General features: G+C 41.5%; 1 protein-coding gene and 3 non-coding genes across 4 annotated transcripts in view; 2 read left to right on the top strand and 2 right to left on the bottom strand.

Moving 5' to 3' along the window:
* Positions 1–17,776, top strand: part of LOC100648283 (aryl hydrocarbon receptor protein 1) — a 159,787-nt gene that overhangs the window by 133,361 nt on the left and 8,650 nt on the right. Inside the window, exons 4-5 of the mRNA XM_048408168.1 lie at positions 4,683–4,772; positions 16,943–17,152. Coding sequence (XP_048264125.1) covers positions 4,683–4,772; positions 16,943–17,152 — 300 coding nt within the window. The remainder of the gene's footprint in view (positions 1–4,682; positions 4,773–16,942; positions 17,153–17,776) is intronic.
* Positions 15,846–15,917, bottom strand: TRNAM-CAU. The gene has a single exon. It is a non-coding gene; the product is annotated as a tRNA-Met (tRNA).
* On the top strand, positions 16,366–16,437 carry TRNAM-CAU. Its single transcript has one exon. It is a non-coding gene; the product is annotated as a tRNA-Met (tRNA).
* Positions 16,654–16,725, bottom strand: TRNAM-CAU. The gene has a single exon. It is a non-coding gene; the product is annotated as a tRNA-Met (tRNA).

A 17,776-nucleotide genomic window follows, 5' to 3' on the forward strand; every position in this document is an offset into this window, starting at 1 on the left:
GTAATAGATATATTATTATACAAAACAGACAACAGGGAGTGTAATCGATATCGCAGAACATATATTTACTTAGTTGATTTATGTACTGTGCCATATGAAGTGCGAGTTAATTGCCGACTCGTAATGAATCATGTGTTAATTAAATCGCAACGTAATTGCATTTAGTAGCTCTAAACGGATCCCCTCCCCCGAATAAAGATTTCCTTTTGTTTGTATTAATGAAATTCCGCGATGCAAAAAACGTGTGTCTATTATCTGATTTACATACAAAAATTCATTAGGCTTTACATGAATTAAGAGGAATCACGTTACAATTAATAGTGGAATCTTTTATCTCGGTATCTAATTTATTACGGTGAACGTTGTCTTCCGATAAATATCTGTTACACCTGCGATCACACAGAAACTAGAAGAAATACAAATTGCCGTTTAATGTTCAACAGATATAGCAAAACCAACCATCGAGCTTAACGTTTTTCTAAAGTTCAGTCCTAAAGCTTAGATCTCAGATTGATTGATTTTTTATTTTTATGTAGATACAAGCGGACGACCGATGTTGATTTGAATAGAAATGATTTTTTTTTTTAGATTCGAATGAAGGAAACGGGACACTTGCGAATTCTGTATTTTAGAATCGAAAGTTTTTAAGTTAGACGCTTTCGAATTCGAGAACTCCTGAATTGAAACTTTTCCAGGTCGAAAGCATTGGAATTGAAAGCGCTCGAGATCGAGAACTTCCGAATTGAAATCTTCGAGAATTCGAAGCTTTCATGTTAAAAGCTTTCGTCGTATCGGACTGAAATTTCGCCAATTGAATGCTTCGGAGACGAAATGTAAATGTTGCGAAATTGTTGTGAAATTCGTAGCGTTTTCGAGCAAGGGAAAAACAAACGACGGATAAAAACAAAGGTAAATTGTATGCGATAGGAGGGAAATATGCTAAGAAGCAGATATACTTGGCCGATTAGATCGTGGCTCGAAAAATTGGAAGCGAGTTACGTGTGCGGAAACTTAAGAGCAGCTTAGTCGAAATAATAAAGGAACTATAAATTCTGACTGTGAAGTGGCACGCGAGTTGCGCGCTATCAATCCGCGAGAGCTCTGCGAAGTGGCGATCAAAAGAAACGCGATATCCTTGCAGCGTTAACGTTTTATCCCCATTTTTTCCTTCGTTGAATCTTTCCCCCTTTTTCTTTTTTAATAATACCGCACTTTCACGCCGCTTCCTTAATTAATTGTTAATGACCTCGTGCGTAAAAAATAATAATAAGGCAATATTCGTAAACCGAGTAATCTCCCGTACCATATAGCGTGCTGTTATTTGATAACTGTACTTGCAGCTCGAACGTTTTCAATTTCAAAGACTGCAGTTTCGCAAAAGAAAAGTTTTCTTACCATTTTCAGAGCTTTTCATTCGAAAGTCTTCCGCATCCAAGCTTACGAAAAATCATTCAAATTCCAACTAAGTGTCATCCCTTCTACGTTCATAATAAACAGAAATTCCAATAAATTTCCTATAAACAATAATTTACAGATTCACCGACAATTACTCATACGGTTTAAAGTGTTAACAACGTGAACGAATGGAAAGCAAATTAAAGGAAAAATGGTTATTAGGAAGAAAGAGAGAGAGAGAGAGAGAGAGGAAGGAGAGAGTATCGAAGGAGATGTAATTCCGATTGAGGTTATTCGTAGGCTCTGCATACCGAACGATCGTGCCACGGCCCGTGTCCGTGCCCGTGACTTCTAGTTGCATGAGCGAAGAAAATGGAAAGATTTCGTGCGTGAAGTATTATTGGCGACCCGCTAATACACCAGAGTCAAGGTGAGGATGAAGGGGTATTAGAAGTTCACGCTTGGACGGAACACGCGAGTACTCGCACACTCGGCACGCGACTGATTCGCTGCCGGCCAACACACGCGAGAAATAAAAATCCATCGATTTTCTTTTCTGGCCCCTTGTCCTCTCTCGTTTTCACCCTTCGCTGCTCTTCCTGGATCGTGTCAACCGTGAACTCAGCCTCGTGTAAACGATACGAGAAATACTGTTCTCCTTTGCCTTCCTCCTCTTTTTATTCTTCCTTTTTCTTTCTTTTTTTTTTTATTTTCTTGGATTGGTAATGCGCGAATAGGCATTTTTGGAAAACTTAAAGAAATATATAAAATTAATATATGTACAGAAATATATAAAAAAGATTCTTTACAATATTTAGCGAATGAAAGGTATCTCGATAGATTTCGTTTGTCTGGTAAAAATATAAAATTCGCATAAACGTGCGTCGAGTAATAACAAGGAAATTTCTAATTTTCGTTTCGTCAAGATCTTCTGTTGCTCGACAGATTGGACTTTGAATATTAATATTATTTGATTAATAATCGAATATTATTTCTATGAATTCTTATTTGATCTCATTCGTGGATCGTTTGATCTTTTATTAATTTTTAGTTCATCGGAGTCTTCAATTGGTTGAAAGATTGGACTTCAAATATTGGTTTGATAAGTTGGATTGGCCGAATTTTCATTAATTTTTATTTTATTAGCGTTTTCCTTATCGTTGGATGGGTTTGGCGGAGGATGCAATCGCGCCGATTAGACGGAATCCCACGGGGGATGGCACGGTTTACAGAAATGGCCATGTCGGCCATTTCGAAGGGAAGAAGCGTAGGCAGGTAGCGAGAAAATCCTATTACAGCTTATATTCGTGGTACAGGGGGTTGATTGAAGCTCGGGGAAACTCGCCCTCCACGCGGATCCGTATTGACGCGAGCGACCAGAGAGAAACCCACCCTCTGGATCAACCAATCAAATCGCAGCATCCGTCGCGCATGCGATCGCTTCGATAACCATCCCCCGACATTATCGGTTATGGTGTCCCTACCCTGTCGGTGAACCTTGGCGAATTTCTCGATACTCGCAGTATTTCAATTCGCAATCCTCCGATTCTCTGACATTGAATTCGGATTAATTAGCAAGTATTCAATTTCGAAGCGTTCGGTTTCTGCTAGAGCAAACTGGTACACGGGTTGTCTGTTAGACGTCATACGCGATCCCACGGATCCTATCTTCAGCGTTAAATTGTTGAATTTGGCACTGAATGTTAAATTTCGTTTAGGCTTAGAATTTAGGTCGTAGTAAATAAGGATCAGATAAATTAAAGTAGCTACTTCGAAGTAAAGCTATTTGAGCAAGTAGTTCTATTACGATAAATCCCGAGTCAGCTACTGAGACTGATGTCAAGTCATTCATCGGTGGCCAAGTTTATACACGCAGATTTTATTATGTAATTCTTACTTCTTCGAGAAATTTTTCTTCAATGTGCCGTGCAATCCATGCTACTGAAATATTGACAAATTTTCACAACGCTCTACGATTTGCGTTTTATTTGCACGCGTAAACTTCATAAATGTCATAAAGCAAGTTCCGAAGCATTCAAGTCGAACATTCAATTTGCAAGCGTTCCCAATTCCCAATGATACTTTTTAAATATTAAATTCCATTCGAATAACCTTCCCCTCAATGTCTTTCAACTGCCAAGCGCCAAAAATCTAAAAATTTCCTAACCCAGAAAAATACGATAGAGCTCGATTGTTTCTATTTATCTGCCAATAAAAGAATCGTCTATTCCATGAAACAAAAAATACCTCGAAGCTAAAGCAAAAGAAAGATCTTTCATAAATTAACGCGAGGAGGTCTGAGTATCAGAGTTCTCTTCATATTTCCGACCAATAAAACCAGTCGGACGTAGTACCTGGCACGGGCACCTACGGCAACGGGTCGAAATAAAACAAAACAATACACATTTAGCTCGGGAAACGGGCTAGCAGACAAGTACTTTAAACGACCGATTCCCCCGCACTCGTTTCTAGCCTCCGACCGTTTAAACTAGGACGGATATTTCGGGCTTCGATACGGCCGTTCGAGTTTCTAGCTCGTTTTGGTATTCGAAAGCCACCACACCATCGGCCACGTCGATAAATGGGGAAACTTTCCGGAACGTTTTCGCCCCGGCCAGCAATTCCCCGTTTTCGGAAAGGAAACGAGCACTCGTTGTGCAACTCCTTTTCTAGAAGTGAATTATCGCTACAGAGAATTTTTCTTCTCTATTCGTCCCCCCCTTTTTTTTCTTTTTTCTTTCTTTTTAATTCCGTATCGTCGATGATCATGGGATATTATATCCGGGTTCGATAGTAAATTCATAAATTACAACTCGTTAGTTATAGACCTCTGTCGAAATATTTTTGCAGTTTTATATCAGCAGTAGTATAATCAACTGACTTGTAGTTTCTATCAGGTTGAAACGCACGTAATGTCCGAAAGTTTTTGGATCTTTCCTTTCAATAAATATTTCTGACTTTGTAAAACATTTTGTATATCGTTTTAAAGAATTCTTCTAGAATTCAGTGCAGTCTGAATCGATAAAATCGGACATTTCATGTGCGTTGTAACTTGTAAAATTGACTCGACAAACTTGTTTCATCATCGGCCTTGTTTTTATTATACAACGAAATTTATTATCGCTAATAACTGATAGCTTTTTTGTAATTTTTTTTTCCTTTTTTGCTAATAATTCTGTGTAACTCAATCGCGCGAAACAAGTGTGAGAATAAGGTGGTCTAGGGAATATCGATGGAATGTTTATTGAACCTCCAGTAATATTTGCAAAATAATTCGTCTGTTACAGGCGCTGAACGGGTTCCTGCTCATACTGACCTGCGACGGCGAAGTGTTCTTCGCCACTCACAGCATAGAAAGTTACCTTGGCTTCCATCAGGTACTTCCGACATTTTCTTTCCACTTTAATTATCCAAAGTTAAATAGCCAACCCTTGAAAGAAAGTAAACTTCCCAAGGAGCAAGTATTCATCACGAACAAGTTTTTAGTTTTTTAACGTATTATTAGTAGTCCGGTTGCAGTGTAATTTCAGGCACAGTACCTACACCCTCGGTGTTGGTTTATCTTCTCATGTCCACACCCAACACTCGCTGGTCACGCCAGGTCCGTCAACTTCGTTCTACGTGTCACGTTTACGCAATCATCATCCCCCTTGTCCGAGCTAACGCGGCTTTTTCCCCTAGTACACCATGGACGTACATTTTTCAGTAGACTTTCGCGATTATCTAGTCTAGTTAACGTTCCAATAACTCGTATATACGTACGTATATAGGCTCTGTTCGTGATTAGGTTTCTTCGAATATTGGAGATCCTTTCAGATAGTTTGATATAATTGGATATACATAATTATCGAAAGGTCGAGCCGATGTAGGAACAGTATAATTTATTCTAGAATGCTTGTTACGTTGATTCATCGTCGAATAGTTCCTTCACGCTGTATACATTTTAATTACTCGTAATAGACAATTCAGTCGAATGATTCATCTTCGTTGTATATTGGCACGAATCGGTATTGGAATTTATTATTTATATTTTTATTATATATTTATTATACAATTTATTTATATATATATTTATATATGTGTAGTATCGTGGAGAAAAAGGTCTAAGATATCGGTCGAACCATAAACAATGTCGCGAGAGCCGAGGCGTCGTTGGGTCCATCAATGTGTCGTCGGTCCTTTCAAGTGAATAGTTTCGTAAAAAAGGCCTACGTGACCTTGGCCACGGGTGTTTGCGGAACACATGCGTGGTGGGGCGAAAAAGACAAAGGGATGCTAGAGACAGAGTGCCAGTTAGAAGTCGTACAGTGTTAGTTGAGAAGTCAGGAAGAGTGAGTGCAGAAGCTGGAGAGTGTGAGTGCAGAAGCCGAAGAGTACGAATCGGAAAGTTGAGAGCCGAGTATGATAATAAGAAGTAAGACGATATTATAATCAGTTCGTTGTATTGAGTATTGCTTGTTAAACCAAAACATCATTACTTGTCCTTACTCTAAGACCCATTAAGTTACTACATATATATAATTTATTATAGAACTTATTATATATATTAAATTTATTATTATTATATAGTCGACCGAAATGGGGTTGTCCGTCATATTCAATGTCGTATTCATATCTTTACGAACACGTGCTACTGTTGCATCAACTTTCTGTAGCACCTCGTGTATGAATAGTTAAAAGCTTCGAATCATATACAGAAAGGAAAGTTAGCCACGACTTTGAAAGTGCATGCAAAATGTTGTATGAAAATAAAAATATTCGTCGAAGAAGAAAATATTTAGAAAATTGATAGAATCAAGTGCGAAATTTTCTATGTTACAACTTGGTACTTCAAGTATTTCTATACTTTTTTCGGTGCTTAAATTTCCCACAAATCCAGTCAAATAACAATCCTTCGTAATAATAATTCTGGTAATAATAATTCGTAATAAATAACAATCCTCATCAGCCGTCTCGAGTCTACACGCTCTACATTCGTCTCATAATGATTTCACTGGTCCTTAGCTACTTTAAAATCGCTCCTAATAGATGCTCGACGAATCACGTTAGAACGATCATGGCAGTGGTCAGAATTAGAATAACGAGCACGGAGGGTAAACAAGCGCGGCAAAATCAGGAGAAGGAGCGGATTAAAGGGAAAAGAAGCCATTTGCCTCTCTATCCGGAACAGAGCGATATCGTTCAACCCCCGGTGAACGCGTTCCAAAATGCGATCTGCACGCAGGCATCCAACACGCACGCGAGTGTAACGAAGATAGTAAAAAAGGAGGTATTATGATTGGAATAAAGGAGAAACGAAAGAAAAAGAGCGGAGAAGCGGAGGAAAAAAAATGACGGATGATGATTTCCCGACACACGATGACTGTATGAGCTGAAACGCACGCGAACGCTTTTGTGCATAGGATCGTAATTGCAGGAAACGACGGATGATGATTTTCCGATCCGATGATCTCGCGTCTCCAACAAAAGGGGGAAACGCGTTACAATCTCGCGTTTCTTGTAAACAAATTTCAAGGGACGATCGCTCGGAACCGAGCACGCTTTTCCTTGTTCCCATCGCACGCCCTTCTTACGATGATCTTCAATTGCTCCTTGAGAACTCGGAGTTTTTCTGACTGTTCTACGTGTGAGCCAGTCAAAAGTCAGATTGATCGGTCCCCATTTTTCACGAAGTTATGCTGTTTAACGTTTTAAAAAACAAGCGACTTATTTTCATGAAATTATTTATCACAGAGGCGTGGTATAAAAATTGAAAAATTCCATGCTAGATTTTAGAAAATTGTGTTCGTAGTCGTCATTTTCCTCCGCACTTTGATTGAAGGAACCGATCATCGTGTCTTCTGAGAGATCCGGGCATATATCGTACGCCCGGAATTGTATTTTTCTGGGATTTGAATAAAAATCTCGACGGCGTTTCTCTCTTTGTTTTTAAGATTGCTGTACTTGCATGAATTTCTCGACTAATTTCCCGAATCGAATGTCTGGAATCTCGATAAAAATATCGATGGTGCCTTTGAAATTACAAGTACGTATCTCGTAGCTCAAGACCAGATTCTCAAGAATACTCAAACCCGATGGAAGCCATGAAAGTTTGGCTCGGCCAATATATGTGCAAGAGTCACGAGTGTTTTTAACTTTAGAGTTTCGATTAACGATACGTCTGTAACGTATGCTAAGCCGCTTAATCGCATTTACCGGATAATTTGTTTATATAAGAGAAGGAAAAATCGGAGCGACCGGGTCGGCGAGAATAATTCCTCGGCTCTTGACTTCGCGGCAGTATTCATTGAGATGTAACTGGGCACGCAAACGGTTCACACACACGTCACGATACACGTTTAACGATGATTTTTCCTCCGATTGCGGTATATTTAAGAGAAACGAAGTGTATCGCGACTAATAACCGACGCAGTGATTTTCTCTCAGACTGAATTTTCGTTTAACTCTTACCTCCTTTCGTCCTCCTCTTAATAAATTACCGATAAACAAATAACAAAAATGCTATACTTATACCTACCTATCAATTACTCGAGTCTTGTAACAACGTCAAAATACAGACTCCGTTCTCGTTTTATAGGTTCCAGAACTGCCCGCTTAGAAAACTCGCAAGCATTATTCAATAGTGTTCTCTTAAATCCTAATAAATAGGAGGAGATACGCATCGCAATTTTCACGGAACGAGTAGCAATTTTACTCCAGAAATACTCTCGAACCTGTTTGACAGGGAGAAGAATCGCTCCAGAGAAAATAACCGAGAAGAATATGATATTTCTCACTTGTACTCAAACTAATTAACTTCGCTTTTAGAAACTTTCAAAATCTTACTAGCGAAGCATTTGGTCTTAGATAATTTCATCGATTTTCTCTACCGTTTATTTCGTAGAGTTAACCGACTTGGCGAATAAGCGGCTCAAACGATATTCTATTACACTCACAATCGCAATTTCACGTATTCCCCATCTCAACCCTTTATATCCTTTCCTAAACCTACCCAACCGCAGATTTCCATAGTTGGTTCTTGAGTACGATAAGTTCACCCTCCGACCTTTCGTTTAAGTTATTGCTTTTATCCAACGTTGGCCACGGGGCCCGGTGCAAAGGCTCGTGGAGGATCAGAATCGGTTCTATCAGGCCAATTAAGCCGCGTACCAGCTCTGTGAACAATCCCACCCCCATTGTGTTTGCTCGACCACCCCCTGCCGTGGTTCCAGCGCAACGCTTTTTCCCTCGGTTTCTCGCGTGAGATATCGAACTAAAGAGCAACGCGAAGTGTTGCTGGCCGGTGAATTACCGCGAGGAAGGTTGTTGCGGGGCGGACGCTGTCATTACGCGGTTTTTCCAGCGATTCGAGCTTCGAGGGTGGGCGAACAACAGAGGCCGACCCGGCTCTGCAGAGTTACAGGCCCGTGTAATCGCGTCATCCGAAACGCCCTGCGATTACGTCGCGTCGGATACACGGTCATCGAGTCGGGAAATCATCGAGTCAGCTCTCTTTCTCTCGTTACCGAGCCGTGCAACTCTGTTTGCGTGCCACGTCGCGTTTCAATGAACGCGCCTCTAGCGGGAGATGCGGAGGTCCTACTCGGTGCGGTCCTTTGACGATTACATTTTAGAGGTGTTTCGCGTATCCAAGTTTTCTAGTATTCAAATCGTTCACGTTTTGCATGGTTTAGGTTTCTCGACAACTACGTATCAGACGGAGATGGATTACCGTGATTTCCTAACTCTGGATTTATTAACTTTTCAAATGATGCGAAGGATAGACTAACGTAAGATTTCGTAGAGCGATATCTGTCAGGATATCGTGTGACTTGTCAAAAGACAAATTGTCTCTTTTGTATCTTTTTCGTAATTGAGAAGATTTATCCTGTCACGGTACGTTCAACTAGTACGTTCGTCTTCCACAAACCTCAGGAAAATATAAATCAACGAATAGTGGTTTATTATACGAACTTGTCTCTACTTTGTGATACTCGATCGAACTGTAACTAGTACATTCAACTTCTGTCTACTGTATCTCCTTATATGCTATCATATTCAGCAAATAATTGAAATTAGTATTTATATTTTTACGTGAACAAACTGTATTTAACGACACCTTGTTTCCACCCATTTCCACTGCTCGTCTACTTATTTTTCTCCTTGACTGTATTGACCCAATAACTTACGCTCTATCTCGCATGGACCAAAAATACCGAGACGAAACTCTGAAACGGACTACCCTGAGGCCGGTTCCCATTAGAAATCAATTGACCGCGTTAAGTTTAAACTCTCGTCTGGAATCGTCGAGGGGGGAAGGTTGGCTGCTCGTTCGCACGCGCTGAATTATGTGGCACATTTTGACAATTAATAGCCGTTAATGAAGATGCGATCTCGAGCCTGACCCGCGGCTATTCCTCTCTCTTTCTCTCTCTCCCTCCGCCTCCTTCCACTTTGTTTCAGGCCACTTTGTTAGGGAGATATAACACAAAGGAGAATCGAGGGGGTGGAAGGGCGCGTCATAACTCTGCGGGCGTAATTGAGAGCTCAACATTCGGTATACGCGGCGTTCGAGGTCGCATTATCGCGTACACCGGAGCTGTGCTGGCGCAAAAATGCGCGCATGTTCTCGTGCTGCGACCCAGCAAGAAGATTTCATACGCGCGCGCGCGCTGTGCAAGAAAAAGACGGCGTGGGGGAACGAAGAAGAAGGCGGACGACTCGGGCGGCATTCGATAATTAATGCGGCCCGCGGATTAATTATTATTAGCCGGCTGATTTGTTTCAATTTGTAGAGGGTCCTTTGATCGCGCCGAATCGTGTTTCCGTCGATTTCACCCGGCGTCCTGGCTGATTTATCTCAGCGGTTCGCGTCCCACGGGATTTACGCGAACGCGATTCGTTTGGTGTCGTTCTCGTCCTCGTAGAGGATGGTTGATGGCTACGTGTTTCGCAGGTGGACCGAATTCCCCTGCAACTTTTAATTTTCCACTTGACTTTTGCGTCAACGTGTCACAATTTGGTGCCTCGACGTGGAAATTTTCGTTTACGTATTTTAATACCAGTTGTACAAATTTCTGCAATTTTTATCTTTTTTTCTTTTTTTTCTGTCGCTTGTAGAAGAGATTCTGGTACTCGAAATTCTGATAGCTTCGGATTAAACGATTTTAACATAATTTGTACGTATACGTATTATTTATTCTGTGTCGTATGTACATTTCATGAAGAGACAGACAGAAAACAAAGTTTGTATTGTTTGCGAAGAAGGTACTCTTCGTGAGAATATCGTCTGCGAGTAATTCGACAGATTAGACCCTGTAATTCCTACCTTGCAGACTCAGAACATTCAAGTAGATCTTCGACAACTGGTAGACCAAGGGCATGTGGCTGCCTGATCGAAGACATTGGTAGAAAAAACAAATACGCTTGCCAAAGTACGATACAATATGTTTGAAACTTTCTGCAGATTCCTATAATAATGTGCTTGAACATGCTTGGGATAGTCGCATGAATCTTCCTCAAAGCGTTCACGATGTTCAAAGATGTTGTGACGAATTTTATGAAATCGAATCTGATGTTCGTGAGGGCATCGCTCTTGTCATCGTCGTTGCGCGTCCGAGAAGAGGGAGACGACTGTGAAACAGGACGAGCAGACAGGACACAGAGACGACGGTGAAAAATAAAAGAAAAGGAGAAAATAGAGCAAAGTGAGGCGAGGCCTTTCGCATTCTTCGCAGGAATGTAAATCAAGCCTGCCAAGGGAGCGGGACCGCTTCGATGCCGGCGGGGGTGCGCTAGCGTCTCCACTAAATAATTACAAGCTCTTAATTAACGACGAGGGTCGATCGTAAAGCCATCCACGAGTCGGCCGCTCCGTCCCGCGGATGCATGTTTCGAGATTATTTAAACGAGCAATGGTAACAAACGTTACCGGACCTTACCGGCAAAACCGCCCGTCGCTGCTAACTGGCCGCGCCACAGACGAGAAGAAGACCAAGAGAGAAGGTAGAAGGAGAAGAGATCCATGGGGAAAAATAAATGTGAGCGTAGCCGGAGCCTCGTGCGGAAAATAAAAGAGGGCGGGGTCAACGTATTTTGCGGGAGGCTCGTTCCTCGAACCCGAACACCGACACCTCCGCTTCCAACTTTTTTCGTTCTTCGACCTTCGTCCATTAGACATTTTTGCAAGATTAATCGAAGTTGCAATAATTGGAGTTGATGTGACAACTTGTGTTTCTATGGATGTGTTTTTGGTAGTACGTTGCAGTAGCAGCAACCGCGCTCGCTTTTCCCTTCCAGGTGTTGATAGGGCTAGACAAAAGGGACTCGTTTGATTGGACGAGTGACGTTTCTATCGAATGTGTGTAATAATAGCGATGAAAATTTTCGTTGATGTGGATATTAATGAGCGAAAGTGATGGACGTGGACCAGCTTCTTGTACATTAACTTACGTACTTTTACGTCTGTACTTGGCGATAAACTAGAAACCGCTCGTGTAATCCGAAATATACATACTGCTGTTTACGTCATCATATAATACGCAGCCGTGTAACGAGAACAAATTTTCGATAATGTGAACGATTTGCACGCATGATGTAACGGCGTAGTGTACGAGCCTTTTGGTAGCCGCATCGATCGACTCCATAAATTAGAAAGCAGAAAGAAACGAACATGTTGCGAACACCATTTCTTAAATTCGTCTTGAAATTCACCATCTTCTTACAACAAATTGCAGGTAATTCACTTCTAAAGAATTGGGCGTTAATCCAAAACGCTTAAAGTAACGAAATTGAGAAATTGACAGAGAGCGGAGCGAATCAGTTTCGATATTGAGAGGCTCGCATATCGATCTGTAATGGCACCTCGCACAGTAAAATATATTAAAGTCGCAGGATAATAATCGACAGGTTTGCGAAGTTTCATGTTACTCGAACTTATGTAAATTGTAAATTGTTCAGGCAACTTGACTAATCCGAACGAAGCCTGTAGAGCGCTCGGAACGCAATAATGGAAAGTCGAGGGTAACGACGTAACGAGCAAGATCTCGAAGGCGGCGTGGTGGCAGGACGCGGCTATCGGGCGTCGATATAATTCCATAAATCACGCGTCGCCGGAATAAATCACGTATTAATGAAAATTACACGTACGCCTGTGGCCGAGGCTTGATATACGCGGGCCTGGGACCGCGGACGGGAATAAAATTGGCCGAGCCATGTTGGCGGGGCGGAATAAAGGGCAACGCGGAGCAATTACACGTCGAGCGTGTCCCAATGAAGTATGGCCGTTGCCTGGCTCCTCGATTACCACGGAAATCCTGTGTAGGAAGGGTTTAATTAAAATTAGAGCAAACGGAACGCTCAGCAGGGTTGCGGACTAGGGAAAGCCACAAGGCAGATCCACCGAGATCCCTGAATTCATCCAGGACCCTGTGGCGAACCGACCGGACCCTTCCACGGGACACTCGCCTCCCTTTCCAACGAGGAACGTACACGCTCGCGACTTCGCGCTGCGTTCCTCCTATATTTATTGAGAGATCGAGTTTTATGGCCGACCATGCACCGGACGCCCGACGGAGCTCGCCGATACTCCTGTGTCTTTATGTTTCCTTCGTTTCTTCGTATTTTGTGCTTCGCCTTCTGCTTCGGTATCGACATACTTTTCCGAGAAAATAGAAGGTTGGAGTTGGCAGCGGAGAATTTCTATCGAAGAAGATGTGCTTGTGGGTTTTTACCGAACCCGAGCTCACGGTGCCATAATTTTCTACAAGGCTATAGAATACTACGTTTGCAGATATTTTACAAAATCGCATTTATTTAATTTCGAGGTTTCATAGTGATCCAGAGGATAGTGTATAATTGGTAGCAATTGAAAATGTGCGGTTGTAGTATGCGTTTGTGTTCCCTGGAGATTCCGTATTGGAAATACCATGCGGTATAAATTCTTATCGAATTACATGGTATAATATAGTACAATAGCGAAGTTCTGCAAAACATATTCCTTCTACATTTTTATCGTTTCATAAAATATTCTTGATTTCATAACTTGTACAATGATGAGACAGATATCAAACGGTGGGTAAGATGTCGTATCACGAACTGGAAGAAAAATTGTCTAGTTCGAATTGGAAGAAACCTTCAAGTTAGAAAGAAAATGCTTTTAGACAGAATCTGAGAAACTATTCTTCTTTGTCCGTTCTAAATATCTGCCTGGTGGGATAGCAGATTTTTCAGCAATGTAAGTTCCACCCTCGAAGAAGCTGGAATCGATAACAACGATGTTGTACCAAACGTTTCTTGCGATTTTCGCTGGAACAACTTAATAGGAGACTGGCATTTTCTTAAAAAAATACGTCTTTCGGTTGAATAGACGGGCATCCTATTATCGTCCGCGAGTAATATCGTAACACAAGGATGGTGTGAGTAACATGGAAGTCGTGAGATCCGTGCACCGGCGACACGAACGTTACGAGAAGGTGCAGCTACGTGCAGCTACGCTGTTCCGCCTATCGGAAATGCAACGTAGTACCTCGAAAGCTGCCGTTCTCTTCTATCGCGTGATTTATTATATTATTCCCGGTTAACCGAGCCCTCGAACAACTATGACCAGCTAATGGCCTATCGCGACAATTCGACCAGCGCGCTTCCTTCGAGGTTAACGCCAGCCATCGTCGAAATTATGCGATCAGCTTTCCTACCTTCTCTCTAACTTCTTTATTCTCTGAACCGACGATAAATGTGATTTAGACTTCGTGTAATGGAGAAGATAGACGAGGCGCGTGAATCCTTCCTGAAAATTTTAGTTTAGTGGCAGAATATACGAATGACGTTCAATTCCTCAGAAATTAAACGATTGATCTGTGTAACTCAATTACTGCACCGTGAATTCAACTTTGGCAGAATATTATTTTCCGTAGAAGACTTGTTTTATCTGTTTCTTCGCTGAAAAAAAACGAGAGATAAGACTGAGGCCTTTGCGGAGAATGTTTGACGCTCGTAGCTACCAAAAATCTTTATTCTGTCCATTAGTAATTAAAATTCGATCTCCGAACTTCCATAATGGTCCACATAAAAATATTCCTCCCCTCCTGTCGAAGAAACGCGAAACGACGTTAAATCCTTTGTCAAGGAATATTTACAAATCCCAACAGCAAAAAATCTTAATTTTTATTATTCATAATCTACTCTAATAGAAATTCGATCTCCGCTTACAAAAGTATCATATAAAAGTGACACTCAACCTGCCATCGCCCGTCCGCTTAAAAATATAAGCACCATCGCCGTTATGCCTTCTCGTTGCATAGATAACACTTATCCGCCGAAGGGAGCCCATAGCCTCGGCCTCTTCATATAGAAACACCGCTAAGCGCCAGCGCCTTCCTATTTCTACGAGAGAAGCTTACACGTTCGTTGAGTCTGTAGCAAGGCGAGCCCGCGTCCGTATCATTTCCACCTGGTGATTTATTACGTTATTCCAGGCGTTGAAGGCCGGACAACCGTGGCCACGTATGGTGTAGCAAAGCCGAGGCCCTGTTAATTCGATCTATTTTCTAAGCTTGGCTCGAAAGGCTTACGGTGCGTGGTGTCGGATCCGATTATATCCGATCGGCGCTCATACGCGCGCGAAACAGAGAGAAAGAGAGAGAAAGGGGGGGAAGAGTTATTCTCGTTCTGGTCGTTTTTCTTGAACGAAGGAACGAGGAAACTATGGGTTTCTCGTGCGCCAACGGGGCTCATCGTCCGTCGCTGCCTAGCCCGGATTAATTATGCGCGATAAAGTGCGTCGGACACGTGTAGTTACATGTGCCGTACGTGCGCCTATGTCGCCGTCGCGACGTCACGACCGATCAGATATTTCCTGAAATAATGCCGCTGCCTCTGCCCGTCCCTTTTCTCCACCCTGGCCGCGTCGACCGTCTGATCGTTCGGGGCAGTTTTAACTGTCTACCGCATTGCATTCGGGGGTTGTTGGAGAAATTATTGTGTACCAGGTTCTTCGACGTTCCGTTCGATGTTTCCTATTTACCTAGATTAAACCATTGGATGGGTTTCTGAGTAGAAGATAATAGCTTCAACAGTTTCGTTGAGTGTTTGTAAATGGTTTTTTTTTTAATTTTCTACTAAAATAATTGTATTCAACATAAGATACCCAAACGTAGGGATATGTCTGTGCGAAGAATAAACTTTTCAATGCTTTATTAAATGTTCGTAGAAAATCTATTGAAAGCTGCGCAGTTTCTGTTTTTAGCAATTTCCAATGTTATTTTAAGAAAATAAAATGACGTAAGAGGTATAATTAATGGTGCAATATAGTGAATAAGTATCTATAAAATCGCAGTCAAAACTATATAACAGACATGTTTCTGTGATTAAAAAAAATTATAGACAGTTTATTTAGCAAAGAAATTGAACAACGTATGTCTACCATGAGTGTACAAGAAAAAATTAAAAAAAAAAAAGATATTTCGACTTCTTAGCAGAGCGTGGTTTCGATCCACGGACCTCTGGGTTATGGGCCCAGCACGCTTCCACTGCGCCACTCTGCTGTTGTGACAGACACGTCCCTAAAGCTACTTTTATAGAACTTACAGGGGGTGAAAGCAAAATAGATCAATAACTTCGAGTTATAAAAATTGATATCGTACTATGAAGTTATTAATGATAAGAAGGCATAAAAGCCTACAAGACAGGAAGCTTTTTTAAACGTTACATTCACGTAACATTCGTTACGAAACATTTTTATTAGAAAACATAAAACATACTATGTATTGCAATATTTCTTTATGTAACAAATAATAGCGCATTCTATCAGGAAATATCATCCTTCTACGTATTTGAAAATGTGAATGGCCAAATTTAGTCGGACGAAACGAAATGTACTTACATGGTAAATTTTCAAACATAGAGTTATAAAGCTACATAATTAAATTTATGAAAATTAAATTGTTTAACATCCAATCTCGTGAAAAATTATTAAGAAACAACCCTCAACGAAGCAGAGTGGCGCAGTGGAAGCGTGCTGGGCCCATAACCCAGAGGTCCGTGGATCGAAACCACGCTCTGCTAAGGGTTGATTGATTGATTCTTCAATCTTTTTTTTTTTTTGCTCGATCATACTCCCCTGAGACCTACACGCTTCTACGGCCTACTCTTACCATTAAAATTTAGTTAACACGCCTAGAATTAAAAGAAAAATTATAAAGACACTTTGGATAAACTGGCTACAAGCAACTTGTAATAAAAAGATTGAAAAAAAAAGTTCTCGAGGGAAATCAACCCCCTTAGCAGAGCGTGGTTTCGATCCACGGACCTCTGGGTTATGGGCCCAGCACGCTTCCACTGCGCCACTCTGCTTCGATGTTCAGCTTCCTACGAAAGCCCAGCGTGTTGCAAATTTCTATTTTTACTCATTTAATTACTTCCTCTAACGTTGATCTATCGTTTCGTATATCCTACGTTACCACGAATAATTGTACATACACGTTTCTGTGATCAATTTTAAAAAATTTGTATTTTAGGCGATGTCCGAGGGATACTCATTCGTTAACTACCCATTTTTTATTTGTTTCAGTCCGACATCGTCCATCAAAGCGTTTACGAGCTGGTGCACAGTGAAGATAGAGAGGAACTCCAAAGGCAGCTCATGTGGAATTCTTTTCTGCCCGCCGAAAGTGCGAGTCTCCCCTTGCACGACGCCCTTTCACCCCAGCACAGTCATCTTCTCGAGCGCAGCTTCACCGTCCGCTTCCGGTGTCTCCTGGACAACACTTCCGGCTTTTTGGTGAGTTTACGGCTACGTGAATTCGAATGTTATTTCTCACAGAATCTATAAAACGCGTTTCCCTACTTGAAGATAACGTTAAGATTGCTTCAAGTACAAATTATAATCGTTTAGTAGTAATCGTTGTCCAAATAATGTCAAGGTTACTTCAAAATCGTCTGTAGCTTGTTTCAAAGCTGTGTCAAGGTTAGTCGCGAAGGCCTTGTTCTCTCCATTCGCATATAATTATCACATAAATATCATACAAGGTAAATTTAGACCTAAGAAAAGAAGCGATTGTGATCTTAAAACCTCTCATCATTGCCAATATTGTTTGGATATTCACGTAACCCAGGAGTGCACGTTTCTACCAGCAGTCGAATCGATACCGAGTCTTTAGCTGTGCGTATCTCGCATGCTTGGTCACAGTTCCATGTTCGTTTAGTGAATGTGCAACGTAATTCTGGTTCATTCATGGAAACCTCCGTACACAGAGTCACGCGAACAAGGATGATCCGTTGACCCATGAGGAGGAACAGTTTCCGTACTGGTATCTTGTCCCGGTATCCCGGTAAAAATCATAAAGTTCTCGTTCTCGTTTCAATCCGTTTCTGATAGAAGAGAATAGATTCGAACGAGCGTTAC

This window comes from Bombus terrestris, chromosome 8 (assembly GCF_910591885.1).
Source record: "Bombus terrestris chromosome 8, iyBomTerr1.2, whole genome shotgun sequence".
Taxonomy (NCBI): Eukaryota; Metazoa; Arthropoda; class Insecta; order Hymenoptera; family Apidae; genus Bombus; species Bombus terrestris.